General features: G+C 41.3%; 1 protein-coding gene across 6 annotated transcripts in view; it reads left to right on the top strand.

The window, feature by feature from the left end:
- Positions 1–18,554, top strand: part of SDK2 (sidekick cell adhesion molecule 2) — a 455,605-nt gene that overhangs the window by 375,321 nt on the left and 61,730 nt on the right. For all 6 annotated transcript variants that reach the window (XM_058169595.1, XM_058169596.1, XM_058169597.1 and 3 more), the window contains 10 exons: positions 1,622–1,789; positions 4,265–4,367; positions 5,580–5,756; positions 6,863–6,999; positions 7,954–8,101; positions 8,925–9,065; positions 9,242–9,423; positions 10,456–10,571; positions 17,822–18,017; positions 18,359–18,457. In XM_058169595.1, coding sequence (XP_058025578.1) covers positions 1,622–1,789; positions 4,265–4,367; positions 5,580–5,756; positions 6,863–6,999; positions 7,954–8,101; positions 8,925–9,065; positions 9,242–9,423; positions 10,456–10,571; positions 17,822–18,017; positions 18,359–18,457 — 1,467 coding nt within the window. The remainder of the gene's footprint in view (positions 1–1,621; positions 1,790–4,264; positions 4,368–5,579; positions 5,757–6,862; positions 7,000–7,953; positions 8,102–8,924; positions 9,066–9,241; positions 9,424–10,455; positions 10,572–17,821; positions 18,018–18,358; positions 18,458–18,554) is intronic.

Consider the following 18,554-nt stretch of genomic DNA (forward strand, 5'->3'; position numbering starts at 1 on the left):
AAAGCTGCCTTTATTACTTTATAAGTACCTCGAGGTGGCAAACATACCTAATATACCTTCCTCCTCCTATTTTCCCCCACAGTAATAATCCTGCGAATTGAGTTGGTTGAGGGGAAGTGACTGAACCACATTCACCCACCCAGCTTTCATGACTAAGGCAGGACTAGAATTCACAATTTCCTGGTTTCTAAGCCAGCACCTTCATGTATATCAAAGAGAATCTATTTCTGTGACAGATGTGAAGGACACAATTGAACACTAGTTAAATTGTGATGGGAAAGCCCACTCGTTGAACTGGGCTGGAATGACCAATGGATTTGGTTTTTCTTAATAAATTCATCACCTCACTGAACTTAAAACACCTCTATGTTTTTTTAAAGTTACTGACTTCCCTTTAGTATGACCCTTACAGGGTACCTTTGATCAGCTACACTTAGGGCATTATACCTCCTGTATTTACAACCAAATATTTAATCTTACCTGGAGTATATTGCTTTAGAGTGTATATTTCAGAAATATTAGCCCTACAATAAGATGCCTCTGGGATAAGAAGAAAAAGAATCAGAATTGAGAACAAGAGAGATTATATTTCAAATCATAGGAAGAACTAGGGCTAAACCATTAATGAATTAACCATCTATGACAGTGGTGGGTTTCAAAAAATTTTATTACCGGTTCTGTGGGTGTGGCTGGTTGGGGCGTGGTGTGGCTTGGTGGGCATGGCTTGGTGGGTGTGGCATGGGAAGGATACTGTAAAAGCTCCATTCCCACCCCACTCCAGGGGAAGGATACTGCAAAATCACCATTTCCTTCCGATCAGCTGGGACTTGGGAAGCAGAGAATAGATGGGAGTGGGGCCAGTCAGAATTTTTAATACCGGTTCTCCGAACTACTCAAAATTTCTGCTACCGGTTCTCCAGAACTGGTCAGAACCTGCTGAAACCCACCTCTGATCTATGACCCCTATTCCCATTCACTGCCTGATGATGGGCTGGGATTAAGTGGGGAAGAAAGATTTAGTCTGAGAGTATTTGAGGTATAGAAATGATCAATGAGTAGTTTGAAAGAATAAAAAATAGCAGGCAACCCAGATGTTTAGGATAGTTCCAACCCATTTGACCAAATGTGTAATGGGTGTGGGAATTATAGTCCAAAATACCTGAAGAGCATCGTTGTCCTTTCCTGCAAAGGATGAGAAGACTTCCTACCCACCCAAAATCCAGCCCTGTGCTTCCAGGCAATTTAAACTCTTACTATCTTTATTATATCGCCCTCAGTTGCACAGGAAAAGTTGATGCTCCTTTGCTTTATTCTGCAAATTTACTTTCCAAGCAGTGTCACCAGCCAAACCCATATTTTATGATATGTTCCAAAGCCAACATTTCCTCTTTGGGCCCCTTTGAATTCATAAATCATAAATAGCTTGAAGCTCATCCACACAGAGGAAGAAGAAACCTTTGACAAATCTGTCAATCGTTTTCTCTGTGCCTGGCTGGAGTACTAAGTTTACAGATCTCTAGGGTAGATCTGAGGTCAGAATTGGTGATTTGACAAAATCCATGGGCAGCCTCAACGAGGGTCACTGTTGACCACGCAATAAAGTCTCCCTTTTCTCCTACAGGTGAACGGATCCTGGCCAGTGGCTCAGTACAGCTTCCTCGTTTTACTTTGCTAGAGTCAGGAAGCCTCCTCATCAGCCCTTCACGGATCTCGGATGCTGGCAGCTACACTTGCCTGGCTACTAATTCACGTGGAGTTGATGAAGCCTCTGCAGAGCTTATTGTCTGGGGTAAAAGTCTCCCCGTTGCCCTCTTATTAGCTTCCCACTTCTTTCTCTTGGGAACCCCATGCCTGTAATTTGTTTTGTTTTTAATCTCCCAGAATCCTCAAGTTTATACTTTCCCAGATTTGATGTCAAGCCACCTAATAACGCCAGACTTATTTCCCAATTAATGTTATAGGAAACTAAGGAAAATTGAAAGTGGTAATCCTCCCATTTAGGTCGAGTGCGTTTTAGTGCACTTTAAAGTTAAAAATCCCCTCCATAAGAAGGGGAAAATGGAGAAAAGCAACCAAAAGCCCTACTTTCCTTGATAATGTTGAATAACATAATAATAATCACTGCTTTGCTCATCACCGTTTTCAGCAGCCGGGGGATGGTGTGGGGGGATGAGTGTTCTGATATAGCAGAGTTTCCCACATTTGCCTTTACTTGTTCAGTAAGCAATTGGCCCAGGAATAATCCCTGATGCAGAGATGTCATGTGTGGTTTACCTCTCTGGCCAGTTTCTTAATGGCATATTGGTGCATTCCTATAAATGCAGCACGTCATAAGGAATCAGATGGTAAGTTTGATCCCACAATGTCATGTTATGGGAACTATCAGCGCAATTTTCCCGTTAATCTGTAATGCAACAAAGCACAGACGGGCTACCATCTTAAGTTCAGTGGCCCATGTGGGTTGCGAGTGTCTAATTGTTTTTGAGAGCATATCCATCACCTTTCAAAACCAGTTTTAACTCTGTCTAATAAAGCAATTGCCGTTAGCTCTGCCACATTCCTGGCTGAGGTGGATTGGTTCCCCCTGCTGGGCATAAATGGAACAGTAAGCTCTGAGAATCTTATTTATTTTGTTTATCTGTTCAATGATTCTCACCCTACCTATATGAAATATGAATGTACTCTTGGTCGTATGGTGAATTACCCTATAAAGCCCATCCTGTATTAACCTTCCCCACATTCCCTTTTGTAGATTGGAATAGTTAATCTTACATCTGGCAGGCATTTTGAACTTCAGTTCCCCTCAGCCGCAGTCAGAATAATTGGCAAGGAATTGTGAGAGCTATAGTGCAAAATATCTGGGACACTTGTTTATTCCTTCCCTCAGTGTATACTGTAGGCAGGTACAAAGCTCGTATTCAACCAAAAAGCCTCCTTTGTGATAACACTTAAGTGATGGGGGTTTCAGCCTGGCTGGATTAAATAGCATGACTGATCAAGTCAGCTGCTTCATCGGGCAATTGACCTCCCCTCTCTGTGCTGATAGCATACTGTTACCAAGCAGTCAGATAGGAAGTAGCCATTTTCATTGTCCTCCCAGTTGCCATTAAGGAGGCTGGGAGGCTGTCATTTCCTAACATGTTTCCACTCCAGTGGAAGGGGAGCGAACTGTTAAAAATCAACAATGATCTGAACAGAGCCAACACCTTCCCACTTCCCTTTCTGTTCTTTATATTCCCACCCTTTGCCCAAAGACTTGGTAACAAAAAGAAAAATAACTCCAAGAAAAGAATGCCAAGAGAAGCCCTTTTCTTCCAAGGCTGCTCTAAACCTACCTTTTTAGTAGCTGAACAGAAAGGGATAACTCCCCCATCTGTAATCTAAATATTTGTGACTGAAAGGAGATAGTTAACTCCCTCTGGCCTCCCCTCCACTTTAGGTGTTTGCACAACGGAGGGAAAACTCCTCATTTGCTCCAGTTTTTTAATTATTATTTTTAATTTATTTTTCACATTCCTGTACCACCCATCTCCCTCAGATATATTCTTTAAACTGGGTCACCTTGTATGTACGAAGGAAGATGGATGGACGGATGGTTGGTTGGATGGATGGATGGATGGATGGATGGATGGATGGATGGATGGATGGTTGGTTGGACGGACGGACGGACAGATGGATGGATGGTTGCATGGATGGATGGTTGCATGGATGGATGGATGGATGGATGGTTGGACGGACGGACGGACAGATGGATGGATAGTTGCATGGATGGATGGTTGCATGGATGGATGGATGAGTGGGTGGATGGGTGTTACTTAGTTGGAACCAAGGATCCAATGTAATTGTAGCAAGAAGGGTATTTTCCCTTCTTCTTTCAATTTAAATGTATAGCTTAGGTTGTTAGTGGTTGCACCACAGCTTGAGTTGCACTAGATGATATATGTCAAGCAGTCTGGGGAGGGGAGTAGCTACAGCTAAAAATTGAATTAATGCCCCTTTATTTTAGGCATTCAAAAACAATCAGGGGTGGGTGCATTGTTTTTGTTTGTTTGCTTGCTTGCTTAATCGTTGGTATTATGATGTATCAGATCTGGTTTTGGAGGCCTCCTGCTTCTAGTCTTCCAAAAAGGATGCCTTTATTACCAGAACTTAAAATTCCAGGTGTTGAGTCCTGAGTTGATATAGGAACTACATCTATTTACCTATCCCATTTCGATCTGTGTTCAAACTATGTTCATCTGTCTTCTGTCTTTTTGTCTGGCAGCCCGGACTCGTATCACTAACCCACCTCAGGATCAAAGTGTTATCAAAGGCACTAAGGCTTCAATGACCTGTGGAGTAACACATGACCCCAATGTGCTAGTTCGGTACGTGACCATTTCTCATGTGTGTTAAGTTGAAGGAAAAGTAAGGAAAGAAATGAGAGCCAAGTTAAAAAAACTATTAGAAAAAACTAAAACTTGAGGATTTTAAAAACAAAAAGCTGAATGTCCTTGTACATTAAATTTCCAAACTTCTTTGTAAGAAAAAGAAATATTCAGTTTAGAAGTAATGCTAAAATTCTGTGTATATACTCTTGGTGATTTCCTGAGGAGCATATACACTTCTGAGTAAGGGTTTCCTTGCGTTTCTCTTGCTAGGCAGGAATAGTTCATTGACCTCAGCTTGTCTGGCCATTGCACCTTTCTTCATACAAATTAGCCCCTTTGAAAGGAGACACTCTTGAGCCATCTCTGCAATCTGGGAACAGTCAGGACTCCATTTATCTACAATGCTTTTCTAAGATTGATGTTGGAGTCTTGCAGTATGACAAAGCAAGGAATCTTCTAGCCACATCTTTATGTGCTTTACGAACATCTACTGAGAAACATAATGCAAAATACGTACATGCAAATTCATAGACCTATATTGCCACCTGCTGCTTAGCTTAGTTTTGAAGCTGAGACAAATTGTTGTGTTGCACAAGTGAGTGAAAGAAGAACATCATGGTATGCCTTCTTAGAAAGATTTCCTTTCCTTCTCTATAGAGAGTGTTGGCTGCTAAGTCTACCTAAGCTCACACTTCATATTAAATCAAAATATGGTTTTGCTTCAGCTTAGCATGGTGTGAATCCATTTCATATGGTTATAGTTTACAGCAAAGTGTGAACTCAACCAGTTGTCATTTATTCTCCAAATTAGGTTTAAACAAATATGTAAACCCATTTGTGAACAATATGCTACATTGCAAGAATGCATACTAAGAAATAACTAGCATGCATAAATATCCAGGGGAGGGGGATTTGTGTCACATACTAGTACACTAGTAATAGTGTACATGCTACTATTTGATGAGCAGTTCACCACCTGCAGAAGAAGCTGGAGTGCTCTAGAAAATAGTTTTTTGCAAGAACTAGGATTAGAGGATTAAATCATTAGATCATTGCAATCAGATTTGAGAGATGATCTGCTTCTAGTTCTTTGCAACCTGGTTTAGAATATCAGGAATCAATCAAAGCTTCCAATAGCAATCTGGATAGATTGGGAATAGTTGGCAGGGGTGGAACCTTTATCACCACGCCCGGTTTCTTTTTCCTTAGGTACATGTGGGAGAAGGATGGCACAATTGTGAACACAGAGAACATGCCACGCATGCGTCTGGATACCACTGGCACTTTGCACATTGCCCAGACCTGGTCAGGGGACATTGGCACCTATACATGTCATGTGATATCTGCTGGAGGCAATGACTCTCACAGTGCCCACCTGCGAGTCCGGTAAGGCTACCCTTCTTCAGTACAGGTATAGAATCTGACATTCCAGGGCTGGATGTGTTCCCTAAAAATCTTTGATGCAGCCACCAGAGGTCACCCAAAGTAACCTAATTGTAGCCTGATTGAGGGAGAGAACTGTTATATACAACATCGAGAGGGGTCATATTAAATGTAGTCTAACTAATTGCAAACGTAAACAAAATTATACTTTTTGGAATGTGGGCTGCTCAAAAGCCAAGTACAGTTATCAGATAAATGAAAGTGGTCCTAGAAGTAAGAAGCCAACATATTCTGATACATGGATGAACCAGAAACTAGCTAAAGTGTGAGTGAGGCTGCTAGAAGAGATGATCAAAAGCATTCCAGCGCTACAATACATTCATATTTTACTTTATATCTTGCAAGAATACCATACCAGCTATGTGTCAAATAGCGTGCTCTTCTGGCCTCTTGAAATCAACATAATATTTACTTCCTTATGAACCATTCTGCAACTCCTTGTTAGACTCAAATTTCTCTCACCATGAACTGATATGCAGTCAGAGGTCTTCCACAGTGTTAGTTCAGCAGCATAAGAATAATTATAATGTGGTACGGTCGCTGTCGACATTTGTACGCGTACTGGGGCCTAACACTGCCACATGTGTGTTCCTTACCGAATCTATATTAGTCATTGTCTAATCGTACTCTTCTTTATTCATATGCACGTCTGCAGTGTTATGACACACTGCATTGAAGCACCTTTTACACTGCAAACCTGAATATCAATAGCGTTTGATTCATTGAATAAGCATAAGACACTCCTATCCCAAAATCTTGATAGTTGCTCCACAGAAATGACACAGCACTGTTGGCTGGAAAAATCAAGGGTCTCTAAATATCTCCAGGACACTTTGTGTATTTCTCCACAAACCTCTTACCAACTGTGATTAAGCAGGGCACTTGCTCCATTTTAAACACCGGCAATGACAGTGTCTAACCTTTTAATGCATGGTGGCTTGAAAGTCTCTTTCTACATAGCTTTTTCTTCCTAATGAATGGACCTCTACTTTCATAGCTCTCTCTCTTATGTGAGCTTCTAAACTAGGTTCTTCTATTATCTTCATCAGGCAGCTCCCACATGCACCTGAAAACCCCATTGCCAGGCTAAGTGCTGTAGAGAAACGTGCCATCAACCTGACGTGGACCAAACCCTTTGATGGAAACAGCCCATTGCTACGTTACATCCTCGAGGTCTCCGAAAACAGTAAGGCATTGCACCATCTTCCTACCATAAGGTTGCCAGGTACAACTTGCCCATGTTCTTGTGGTAAACAGAACTAGACAATCCCTTCTCAAAAGTGATGGGAAAAATCCTGGGTAGGACTATGACGAAATGAGTGGTGAAATCCAAATTTTTTTACTACCGGTTCTCTAGGCATGGCTTGATGGGCGGGGTGTGGCTTGGTGGGTGTGGCAGGGGAAGGACACTGCAAAATCCCCATCTCTTCCACACTCCTGGGGGAAGGATATTGCAAAATCTCCATTCCCATCCCACACTGGGGCCAGGCAGAGGTGGTATTTGCCAGTTCTCCAAACTACTCAAAATTTTCGCTACCAGTTCTCCAGAACCTGTCAAAACCTGCTGGATTTCACCCTTGTATGGGAGTCTATAAATTTTCTGGAGGACCTCTTGTAGGCAGTAAAAGCTTTTGTTGCAATTTGTGGCTGCTTCTTTTAAGTGTTTTATGTTTTCAAGGATTTGTCATAGTTTAAAAATACTGCTTATGCCCATTGCTGCTGCTATGCTTACCCAAACGTACAGGGCTATCTTGTGTTGAACAGCGTGATTTCCTTTATCCCTGGAAAAACCCTGAGATGGTTTTATATCCCTGGTCAAACATCCACAGCTTCTTCTCATAGCAGTGATCTTTAGGATGCAACCAGGAGCAGAAACTGGATCCTGGCTTTTTTTTTTTTTTTAAAGAGATACTGTGTAAGATTGAAGGAGACTTGGAATTTTCTCTCTGCAACTACTGGATCATTCTGGACAAAATTTGGTCCATGGGACCACTACATAAAAAAATCTGCAGAGAGATTAGATAACAACTTTTTTTTTCTTTTAAAGATGGACAGCACGCACTGTGTTATCATAATTCTTCCTAAATAACTTTTGCCACAGGATTATGCCTTACCTCTCCCTCTCTCCTTCTCTTTTCAGATGCTCCCTGGACAGTTCTTATGGCCAGTGTGGATCCTGAAGTAAATTCAGTGCTGGTGAGAGGATTAGTTCCTGCACGCTCATACCAGTTCCGCCTTTGTGCTGTTAATGATGTGGGCAAAGGCCAGTTCAGCAAGGACACTGAGAGGTGAGGTGCCCATATCTGACATGGGCAGCTGCAGATATAATCCCTTGCGAAGGGTAGAAGGGCTGATAGGATTTTTAAAATGGAAATGTTTTGATGTATCTCTACTAGGTTCCATTTTGTAGGAGTAGAAACCAAATATGTGTGGGTGAGCATTGTCCTGGCTCACATTCATGTATCGAGATACCTGTGATTGCTCCAGGGAATCTGTCCTTAATTAATGTTTAAATGCAGAAAGAGGAGCAAGACAGCAAGGCTTGGATTGTTATCAACAGTATGTCCCAATGTTGTATGATATAGATGCAGAGTTTAGCAAAGCCAGATAACTGCCCTCTTTATACTGGTATTAAGATGGGGTTAAAGCAGCGGTCCCCAACCTTTGAGGTTTGGCAGCCCGGCTGGAGAGAGAGGGGAACTGGGCCGCGTGAGCAGCATGCCAGTGCGCGCATGTGCATGCAGCCCTTGCATGAGTGATGGGCCGGTGCACACGCAGCCCTTGCCTGAGCAGCAGGCCAGTGTGCCTGCTGACCCAACACTTGTGGAAGTTGAATTCACATGGCCCAATTCCGAATAGGTCACGGCCCAGTAGTGGCCCATGACCTGGAGGTTGTGGACCTCTGGGTTAAAGAACATTTATGCAAGCAAATGGCTGCACCATTTTAATGCAGCTCAGACATACACAGGATGGTATTTAGAGTATGCCATGATGTGACTGGGATTGGCTTGGCTTCATAAGGACTAAATTGTAAGAATTAAGGTTTGAGTGTTAAGTCAAACTCAGAGCCAACTTTGAAATCTGCCTCCTACATTTTGTCTCCTTCCGTAGGCTGTCGCTTCCTGAGGAACCCCCCACAGCACCCCCACAAAATGTCATTGCCAGTGGCCGCACAAACCAGTCTATCATGATCCAGTGGCAGCCACCACCCGAAAACCACCAGAATGGCATTCTCAAGGGATACATCATCAGGTAGATAATAACATATGGGTGGCTAGGTCATCTGGACAAATAAATCTTTGGAAGCCTTTTTAATTTTTTACTGAGGGGTGCAAAATAGGAAAAGCAGTGGCTGCCCACTGGGCTTAACTGTTCTTACAGATGATCTTATTGATTCAGGCCTGATCCCGTTGTTGTTCTTTTTCCAGATTTTGCCTGGCTGGTCTGCCAGTTGGCTACCAGTTCAGGAACATTAGTAACGCTGACGTCAACAATCTGCTGCTTGAGGACCTAATCATTTGGACTAATTATGAAATTGAAGTGGCTGCCTACAACAGTGCTGGACTGGGTGTCTACAGTGCCAAAGTGACAGAATGGACTCTCCAGGGTGGTAAGCTATGATACAAAGTCATCCAGAGACAGAGGAAGCCTTACTTTTGTTGGTGAAATTCCACCTGCCAGAGGTGGAATTCACTTACCTTCCCTACCGGTTTGGTTCGCTCGCTCGCATGCACTACCTCTGCGCATGTGCACGGCCTTACAGGCATGTGCAGTGCTCGCACATTATGTCTCGGCAGGTGGGCAGAGCACCACTACCGGTTCCCTTGAACCGGAGACAACTGGCTGAATCCCACCACTGGTTCCTGCTATTCATTGCAGTTCCATTTTCTTCCATTGTAGCTCCCATGAAACATTGAAAAGCAGTTGTAGTAGGTTTAGAAGGCAGGAATTTACCATGCTGAAGATTCAGAATACCATAGGCCTGTGATGGCGAACCTATGGCACTGTGCCACAGATGGTACGCGGAACCATATCGGTAGGCACGCGAGCATTGCTCTAGCTCAGCTGCAGCGCGCATGCGCACACCAGCCAGCTGATTTTCGGGCTTTCCGGGCCCACCGGAAGTCCAAAACAGGCTGTTTCCAACCTCCGGGAAGGTGAGGAAGGCCGTTTTCACCCTCCCCAGGCTCCTAAAAAGCCTCTGAAGCCTGGGGAGAGCAAAAAATGGACCTTCCCATCCCACTGGAAGTTGGCAAACGGGCTGTTTCCGGCCTTGGGGGGATGGGGAAGGCCGCTTTTGCCCTCCAAGAGAGCCTGGCGAGGGTGAAAAACGGCCTAGTGGGCCTACCATGCCATCACGTGCCAAAAGCGTGGGGAACGCGGGAGGGCGGGGTGCATTGAATTATGGGTGTGGGCACACACATGCATGACCCCCCCAGCGCTCCCCCCACTTTTGGCACGCGATGGCAAAAAGGTTAGCCATCACTGCCATAGGCAGTAGACAACTCCCTTTAAATCTCAGTCAAGTTTTGCTCTTATAGCATTGATTCCAAGTGTAACGCTGATGAACATGAAATGGAAGGTTGGGGTGCACTTTACAGATGTTGCTGAGATGCTTCTTTCCACTTTCTCTTTTCCACAGTTCCCACCGTCTCTCCGGGTAATGTCCAGGCTGAGGCCACCAATTCTACCACCATTCGTTTCACCTGGAACCCTCCTAGCCCCCAGTTTGTCAATGGCATCAACCAGGGCTACAAGGTAAGAGACACTTCAAGAAGGGCGAGAAAGCCGTTTACTTCTAAGGCATTTAGAGCTATAAGTAACAGCTGTGACGAGTCTGTCTTCCTCTCTGGACACCCACCACATGCGCTGGGACTCTGGGTAGAAATTCTGGGAATTACAACCCCAACACATCTAGCACACGAGCTTGTGGAAGGCTAGTTGTAACCCCAAAATTGTCCTGGCTCCTTATGGGATTGGACAGATGTTGAAAATTTTAGAGTGAACATTTGTGTGGCCGTAAATGGAGACACAGACTATAGTTTTGAGATGATTAACTGGATAGTTATTTTTGTTCCAGGAAGTGAAATAAAAGTGAAATAGGGTTAAGACAATCCAGTCCAGACATCTGCATCAGAGTTTTCATTCTGCCTCTTTCCCCAAATGCTAACAGAATCTACAGTCATCATTCTTTCATTACCTGAAAGCTATATAACCTTATTGTCTTCCATCAAGAAGGGCCAAGCACCCCTGCTGTTTTCTGCTTGTGCTTCTTGATGGGAGCCTATTTAATAGAGTTACATAGCTTTCAGGTTTCTTTTCATTAACTGTTTTAGCAGCATTAATCATGGCACAGGGTCCTGTTCATGTTCCTGGGTCAACTAATGATCTTTGTCTTATCCTTAAATTTCATCTAATGGGACCTTTCTATCCTACTAGTCACAGTGTAATTTACAAATGGTACAGAATCTGACCCGCCTTCTCCTTGAACAGTAATATGTGAACCATAACAATAAGCAGATCCAACTTCCCCCCCCCCCGCCCCGCCCTCCAAGCAACCACTAAATAGTCAGTATGACTAGCAAAATATGTCTTTGCTTCTGGGTTGCTTTTTTTCCTATCATCCCAGAGCTAGCTATAAAAGACCAATTTAATTATATGATTCCTCTTTAGTAGTGTTAAATGGGAACCTCTTATAAGAACTATGCATCTCCATGGCTGTTACTTACTGAATGTACTGTACTATAGCAAACTAGTGCACCCATGTGCTCCAAAATGAAATGGCAACTTGGATTTCAAAATGAAAGTTTTTTTGTCACTGCTTTTCTTGAGGAAGCTTCTTGTCTAAAGTAATAGAGAGAATAGCCGGTAGAGAGAATACAATTAATGATACTTAAACTCTCACTGCATATGAATCTGAAGAATCCTCTTAATTTACAGTTATTTGATCATCAGCTCTTTTAAAAGAAGACCTTTCTTAGTTCTCCTTTAATTAAAAATCTGTTTTCATGGCTCCAAGCTTATCTGTTAAAATATATTTACAAAAAGATAATACTTGTATGGAAGACTTGACTTGTGTGCTAAATTCTGAATTGTAATTAATTCAGATTTGCATTAATTAAATTGAATTTAAATAATTAAAACTTGCTTCTTAATCTACTCCAGAGGAGTTTGAAAATTTAATTGCTGCCAAATGAGATAACCAACGTTAAGAAGGATACTTAACATACTTATTAAATGCCACTTAGTATTTTTGATTAGTATTTTGGAGGCCTAATTAGTATCTAATTAACTTGCTATAGGCTATCTTGCACTCTGCCAATTAAGCACCCAAACATTCTTGCATGTAATACCATCACAAAGTAGTTGATTATGCATTGTTATCAGCATCGGTTAATCGGACTTATTTTGGAAGGATAAAAACACATACTTCTTAAAACTAAACTAAATTTTCCATAATTGATATTTAAGCAACTTTCAATAAAAATTATCTTTCTGAGCCTATCTTCCCAACAATTATCCAGCTTTTTTTTAAAAGCACTGTTTGGTAGATAATGTGAACAGCCATCAAAGGAATAAACTGCCTGTGTTGTCCTATGTTTGGCAGTCCTTCGTTCATTTGAAAGGTATCTTCTTTTATGCCTATTTTATGGACAAACTAACTGTTTTTTTCTTTTAAGAAAAGTCATTTTCTTCCAAGCTGCATATCCAAGAACAGAACCCTCTGGTTTCTTTTATCATTTGTGTTGCTCTTCCAAACAATAAAATAAGGATTGATTAATTCTAATAAGCAATAATCTGAAATTCAGTTACTTCTGGAGTGTGGACCCAGCAGCTTTAGGGCTTTTCATCTTACAGAACAAAGACAGAGCTCCAGTATTAAAAAGGGAAGTTATGCTCCATTCCCCACTGAGCTCCCACGAGCTTTCACTGTCAGTATCTTTTCATATCAGTGAAGCTCCTATCTAAGAAAGGACCCAGAAAAGTTGTACGAAGAGAGTAAATATAGATAAACTTGTATGAATCCGGTAGTTTCCCAAGTTCTCTAGGTCTTGAACATACCTCAAAGAGTTGCAATTTTTTCCCCTTCCTCAGAGTTCATATAATGTCTTCCTCCCACAATAAGGAACCAAAGAGTCATAGAAATTCCTCTTTCACCCTGCCAAATTTACCTCAGTAGGGATTCAGATTCTTCAGCAATTTATCCTTCTCTGGGGGATATCCTAGTACCCATTGCTTTGAAGCAAATTGTACAGTAGTCAGGTCTGCATTTAAAAAGCTAAATTTAAAGCTTGTGGTTTGATATAACTACTGTCCAGCTTCTAATATATGATTCTGAATAAATACACTATAACCGCTTAATTCCTGGATGGTACTGTTTATTCAGTGTTGTTGTTGTTTTTACTGCTGCTTTAAGCTAGAAATGAAACTGCCTTTGGAATCCCTTTTTTGGATTTCAGCCCTTTTCTTCTCTTTGGCCATGATGGTGACCTGATATTCTCTCTGGACCACATTTTCCATCACCTTTGATTAGTAAATATCTCTTCCTCTTTACCCTTTCTACCCTGATTAAAAACCAAACAGCACAATAGATACTACTTTTTCCTGTTGCTTGGTTAGAAGGGGAAAGTGGCAGAACTCTTGACAATTTCATCTGGTTAAAATATATGTATATATATAAGGCCCTTTATGGTTTCAGTGTCTTATAGATGTCTAGGAGAGAAAAAACCCACAGGCATTCAGCACATTGCCTAATTCTCTATCCCTTCAGCACATTTCCCTGCCACAGAGGAAGAATTGGCATCCTTTAATCCCAATGAATTTCTTCCCACATGACTTTGAAGAGACTTAGAGGAAGTAAAAAAGATCACAGAAACAGAAAGATATAGAAGAGGATTGTTAAAATCCCATGAGGATCTCAAGCAACATTTTGACTAATAGTGCAGTAGGGATTGAGGCCAGAATCATTAAATTATGTAAATCTAGATGCTAGCAAAGTTTAACAGATGGACATGTAGGTCAGCTGCCACATCCACCTAGCTTAGAAAGCCAATATCAGTAATGTCAAGAATGAGATGGTAAACCGGGATTTTACTTCAAGAACCTTATATCCATCTGGCTGTTATCCAAGGATTTAAACACTTGTACATAGAGGAAATGTTCCAGATATGTATATTAACTTCTAACTAGAACAAAATGAAATAGATTATTTCAGATTATAACCTGTCGTGATCAAAGATCACATTTTTCTCCAGTTTTTTTTAATATTATTATTATTATTATTTTTCATCCTCTGAGAGTACAGGGGGATGGCCAAAATCTAGTGATATTAATGGAGGGATTGAGCTGGAATATCCAGTTGCCACTCTTGATTTTTTGATTTTTGATTTTATTTATTTCTTTGTCGAGTACATATTAAATAATATATATAAGTATAAGCATGAACTGAATATGTAAAATGAATACAATTAAAGGGAACATTAGGACAGGGATGGTAGAGCACACTGGTGCTCTTATGCACGCCCCTTACAGACCTCTTATGTATGGGGTGAGGTCAACAGTAGACAGTCTAAACTTAAAGTTTTGGGAGTTTTATGATGAGACCACAGAGTCAGGTAGTGCATTCCAGGCATTAACAACTCTGAAGTCATATTTTCTGGAGTGGTTCACTTTAAATTTGTATCTATTGTGTGCTCATGTATTGTTGTGGTTGAAGCTGAAGTAGTCATTGACAGGTAGGACATTGTGGCAGATGATTTTATGAGCTATGCTATCTGTTGATCATTTGGGAAAGTCTGGTATAAAAGTGTCGTGATAAGCAGACTATACTAGAGAACTACAGAAATGTTTTATTTGCTGCTGCTACTAAGTAAAAATTTAGCAATTAAAAGCTAGGGTTAGTAGCCTAATGTTGGTGGAATGACCTTAGGGAGAGCTATAAAAAAAAATGACCAGATCAATTTCTGAACAATACATATAGGTGTGTCTTTTTTTTCCTATGTACGCATACTTCAGCTTTAACCTTACAGTCACACTCCCAAGAAAACATTGCCTAACAGAAACTACATTAGTGAGATCTCATGTTGGCAGAGGAAGGGCAAGGGAGAATGTTAGGCAGTATACCATATGGTGTTTTACAAATGATGCCAATCATCCATGCAACAATCATCCAGTGCATCATGGTGCATTGCCTGTCAGTTTTTCACAGTAGCGCTGCTTGTCTAGTTGCTTTTCAAGCCAGTCTACAAAATAGTTCATCCCTAATAGACAAGAGGAAGAATCCTATCTGAGCAGCCAGTCCAGGATACTTTTGAAGGTCAAAAGAGAAAAAAGTTGTCAGTAGCGTTTTAGCCATCTGCTCACAAAAACCTTAATAAGAAACATGAGGAAATGTGGAAGCTTTATTTAGGATCTTTCAGCTCTACAAGTCAGACCAGATTAAGAAAGTAATGTCATTTAGGTCTATTTTTATTGTAGCAGCTCCAGTAAAAGAGTCTTGCAACTCTGGATGTGATTTCTCATTTCTCTGTCTACCTTTGGGTGAACTGGGAGAAGCTTGTCTGAGACATTTACTCAAAATAATTTCTTGGCCCAGGTTCAAGTCCACTTACCTGAAACTGACAGAGTAGTAACTCTACCTTAAAGCCATTCTTTAAGCCCTCTACAGGATCTGACTGTGTAAACATAAATATCTAAGATTGGCATCTGTATGGATGTTTGATTACTGTACATTTCCCACAGACTAAATTTGCTGATTTAGGACTGAATTGTCACACATTTATTCCAATGTAATTCTATTGCACTATGGCAGTGATGGCTAACCTTTTCTGGTCTGAGTGCCTAAAGCGCGCATGGGCACCCGCAAATGCGCGCAGCTGTGCCTGAACCCCCACAATGCAATACGCACAAAGCCCCGTGCATACACCTTGCCCCCCGCACATGCACACAACCCCCTGTGGGCATGGGACCCATTGCCCCAGTTCAGCTCTGCTGTGCATGCGCATGTGCCTCCTGCCAGCCAACTGGTCTTCAGGTCTCTGCTGCACATGTGCGGGGGGCAGGGGAGGCTACATGTGCATGCACCGGGTTCAGGGCGTGTGCGGGAAGGGCCTGCATGCACATGCACGGGGTGGGGTGCGTGCAGGGGGCCATGTGCACACGCATGCTGGACGGGAGTGCATAGGGGGGCCACACATGTGTGCAGGGAGTATGTGGGGTGGGTGGCACATGCGCGGGGGTGCGCACATTGCATTTTCGGATTTGGGGGGCACTCACGCATTTGTGCATTCGCATGCATGTTTTGGCCACTCGGTCCAGAAAAGGTTAGCCATCATTGCATTAGCACTTATATCTGAAGTTGCAGTGAAAAAATAGCTAACTGAATCAGAGAATGTAATTTGAAGAATAAATTATCTTTTTCTAACTTTATTATCTCCTTTTCTGTAATTTTTTCATCTCTTTTATCCCTGAATTTGGGCATAGACAATAAATGAGTGAGTTTACTGACAGTTTTATTTGGGCATTTGTTGTAACAACTACTTGCAGGGGATAGTTTAAAGACAAAGAAAAGGATTCTTTGTCTTTTTTAAAAACACACACACACACACAATCTTCTCCGAAACCAAGATTCTGTGTGCATTTAGAAAGTGCATATTCCATTTAAGTGTGTAGGGGAGATAAGATAGAAAAAAATATTTTTATTTTATTTTTTTATTAAATTTATATGCCACCCATCTCATTCTTAAACTATTCTGGGTAGATTATATTGCCATTAATAACAATATAAAACAATTAAAGTTTAAAATATTAAAACATTGAGAATTGCAAGTTAAAACATAAACTGGCCACCATATTCGATATTTGTTTAATCTAGAAGAGGAAAGAAAATACCCAAATTTGCAAAGTATAGGTAGTTCTCAACTAACGAATTCAATTGAGCCCAGAATTTCTGCTGCTAAGTGAGGCAATTGTTAAGTGAGTTTTGCCCTATTTTACAACCTTTCTTGCCACAGCTGTTAAGTGAATCCCTGAAGTTGTTAACTTAGCTACCTGGTTGCTAAGCAAATCTGGGTTCTTCATTGACTTTGCTTATCAGAAAGCCTCAAAAGGTGATCATATGACCCTAGGATACTGTAGCCATCATAAGTATGCCAAGAATACAAATTCACATGACCATGGGGATGCTGCAACGGTCGTAAGTGTGAAAAATACTCATAAGTCTCTTTTTTTGATGCCGTTGTAACTTCACATGATCACTAAACGAATGATTGTAAGGTTGAGGATGACCTATATAATTTTGAACTATAAAAGCCTTCATGTCTTTACACATGGGTACCTCCTTCAAACAACTTTGACTTACCTATTAGATCTGTGAGGGAGAAACTGTTGCAAATCCATACTTTCAGGAGCTTTGGAAAGCTGAGGCTGTGTGCTACACTATCACATTGTGCATCAACATCCCTGTAGAGATCAGATTAGCTCCCACTTTTAAATAAAGTTCTTAAAAGCCAAGCTGTTTTGGAATGCCCATATCTGAGGTGATGCGATGTTGCCATCTGTTTATTTCCTGGTTGGGATAAAATGTAAAGTTAGATAAAGGATGGATAGATGGATGGATGGATGGATGGATGGATGGATGGATGGATGGATGGAGAAAACCAGTGAAGGATGATAGAACCTACCTCTGTAGGAAACCTTCTTGAATAACCTTTACTAAATATTTCTCTGTGTAAGAACACCTTATATTGTGGTCTGTTTGGGCAGAAAATAAAGTAACATCCCCACATAACATCTCAAATTTTGTTTAAACCTGAGGAAGAAAAAAAATGTTTTAATTCGACTCTTTTGTTTTCACTTAATTAAGTAGCACTGTTTGCCATGCCTAAATAAACTTTCTTCCTGATTTATTTTATTTCACTGGCGGGTTTAATTAATTATTTCTTGCATTTGTGCAACGTATTTACCTAGACTAATTTGATCAAAACATGATTATATTCATTTTCTCTCAGCTGATTGCCTGGGAACCAGTACAAGAAGAAGATATGACTATGGTGACAGTACGGCCTAACTTCCAAGACAATATCCATGTTGGTTATATCTCAGGTCTCAAGAAATTCACGGAATATTTCACTTCAGTCCTGTGTTTCACTACTCCAGGCGATGGACCCCGCAGCCCGCCACAGCTGGTGCGCACCCATGAGGACGGTACGGCCTTTCCCTTTGGAGCTGGGCTAGGCCCAGCTCTTGGATTCCTATATGTGCATTAACTAAGGGCCTGCACTTTCCTTACACACACCAGGCAGCATGTGTTAAACACCCTCTTCCATTGCAGAAATCTTGTTATTACCTCAGTTGAAAGGTCTAGCTTTTGATTGGTGAAACTGCCATATTTCTCTGAAGGCCCTGATGCTTACTTTTCATCCATTCTCAAAGAGGTTTAATGTATTCCTCTGAAAAGTCGGGGACAATAGCTTATCCTTTTGAAGAATTAACAGAATGGTTGTTCTGTTGTAATTTTCTGGCTGATGGATTCTTTGTTTGACTAGTTCCGGGTCCAGTGGGACATCTCAGCTTCAATGAGATCTTAGACACATCTTTGAAGGTTAGCTGGCAAGAGCCCTTGGAAAAGAATGGCATTTTAACAGGTAAGAAGACAAACTTCCAGATTAAGAGGCTCATCCTTGACGATTCATTCATTCATTCATTCATTCATTCATTCATTCATCATTCATTCATTTTTAT

This window comes from Ahaetulla prasina, chromosome 2, assembly GCF_028640845.1.
Source record: "Ahaetulla prasina isolate Xishuangbanna chromosome 2, ASM2864084v1, whole genome shotgun sequence".
Taxonomy (NCBI): domain Eukaryota; kingdom Metazoa; phylum Chordata; class Lepidosauria; order Squamata; family Colubridae; genus Ahaetulla; species Ahaetulla prasina.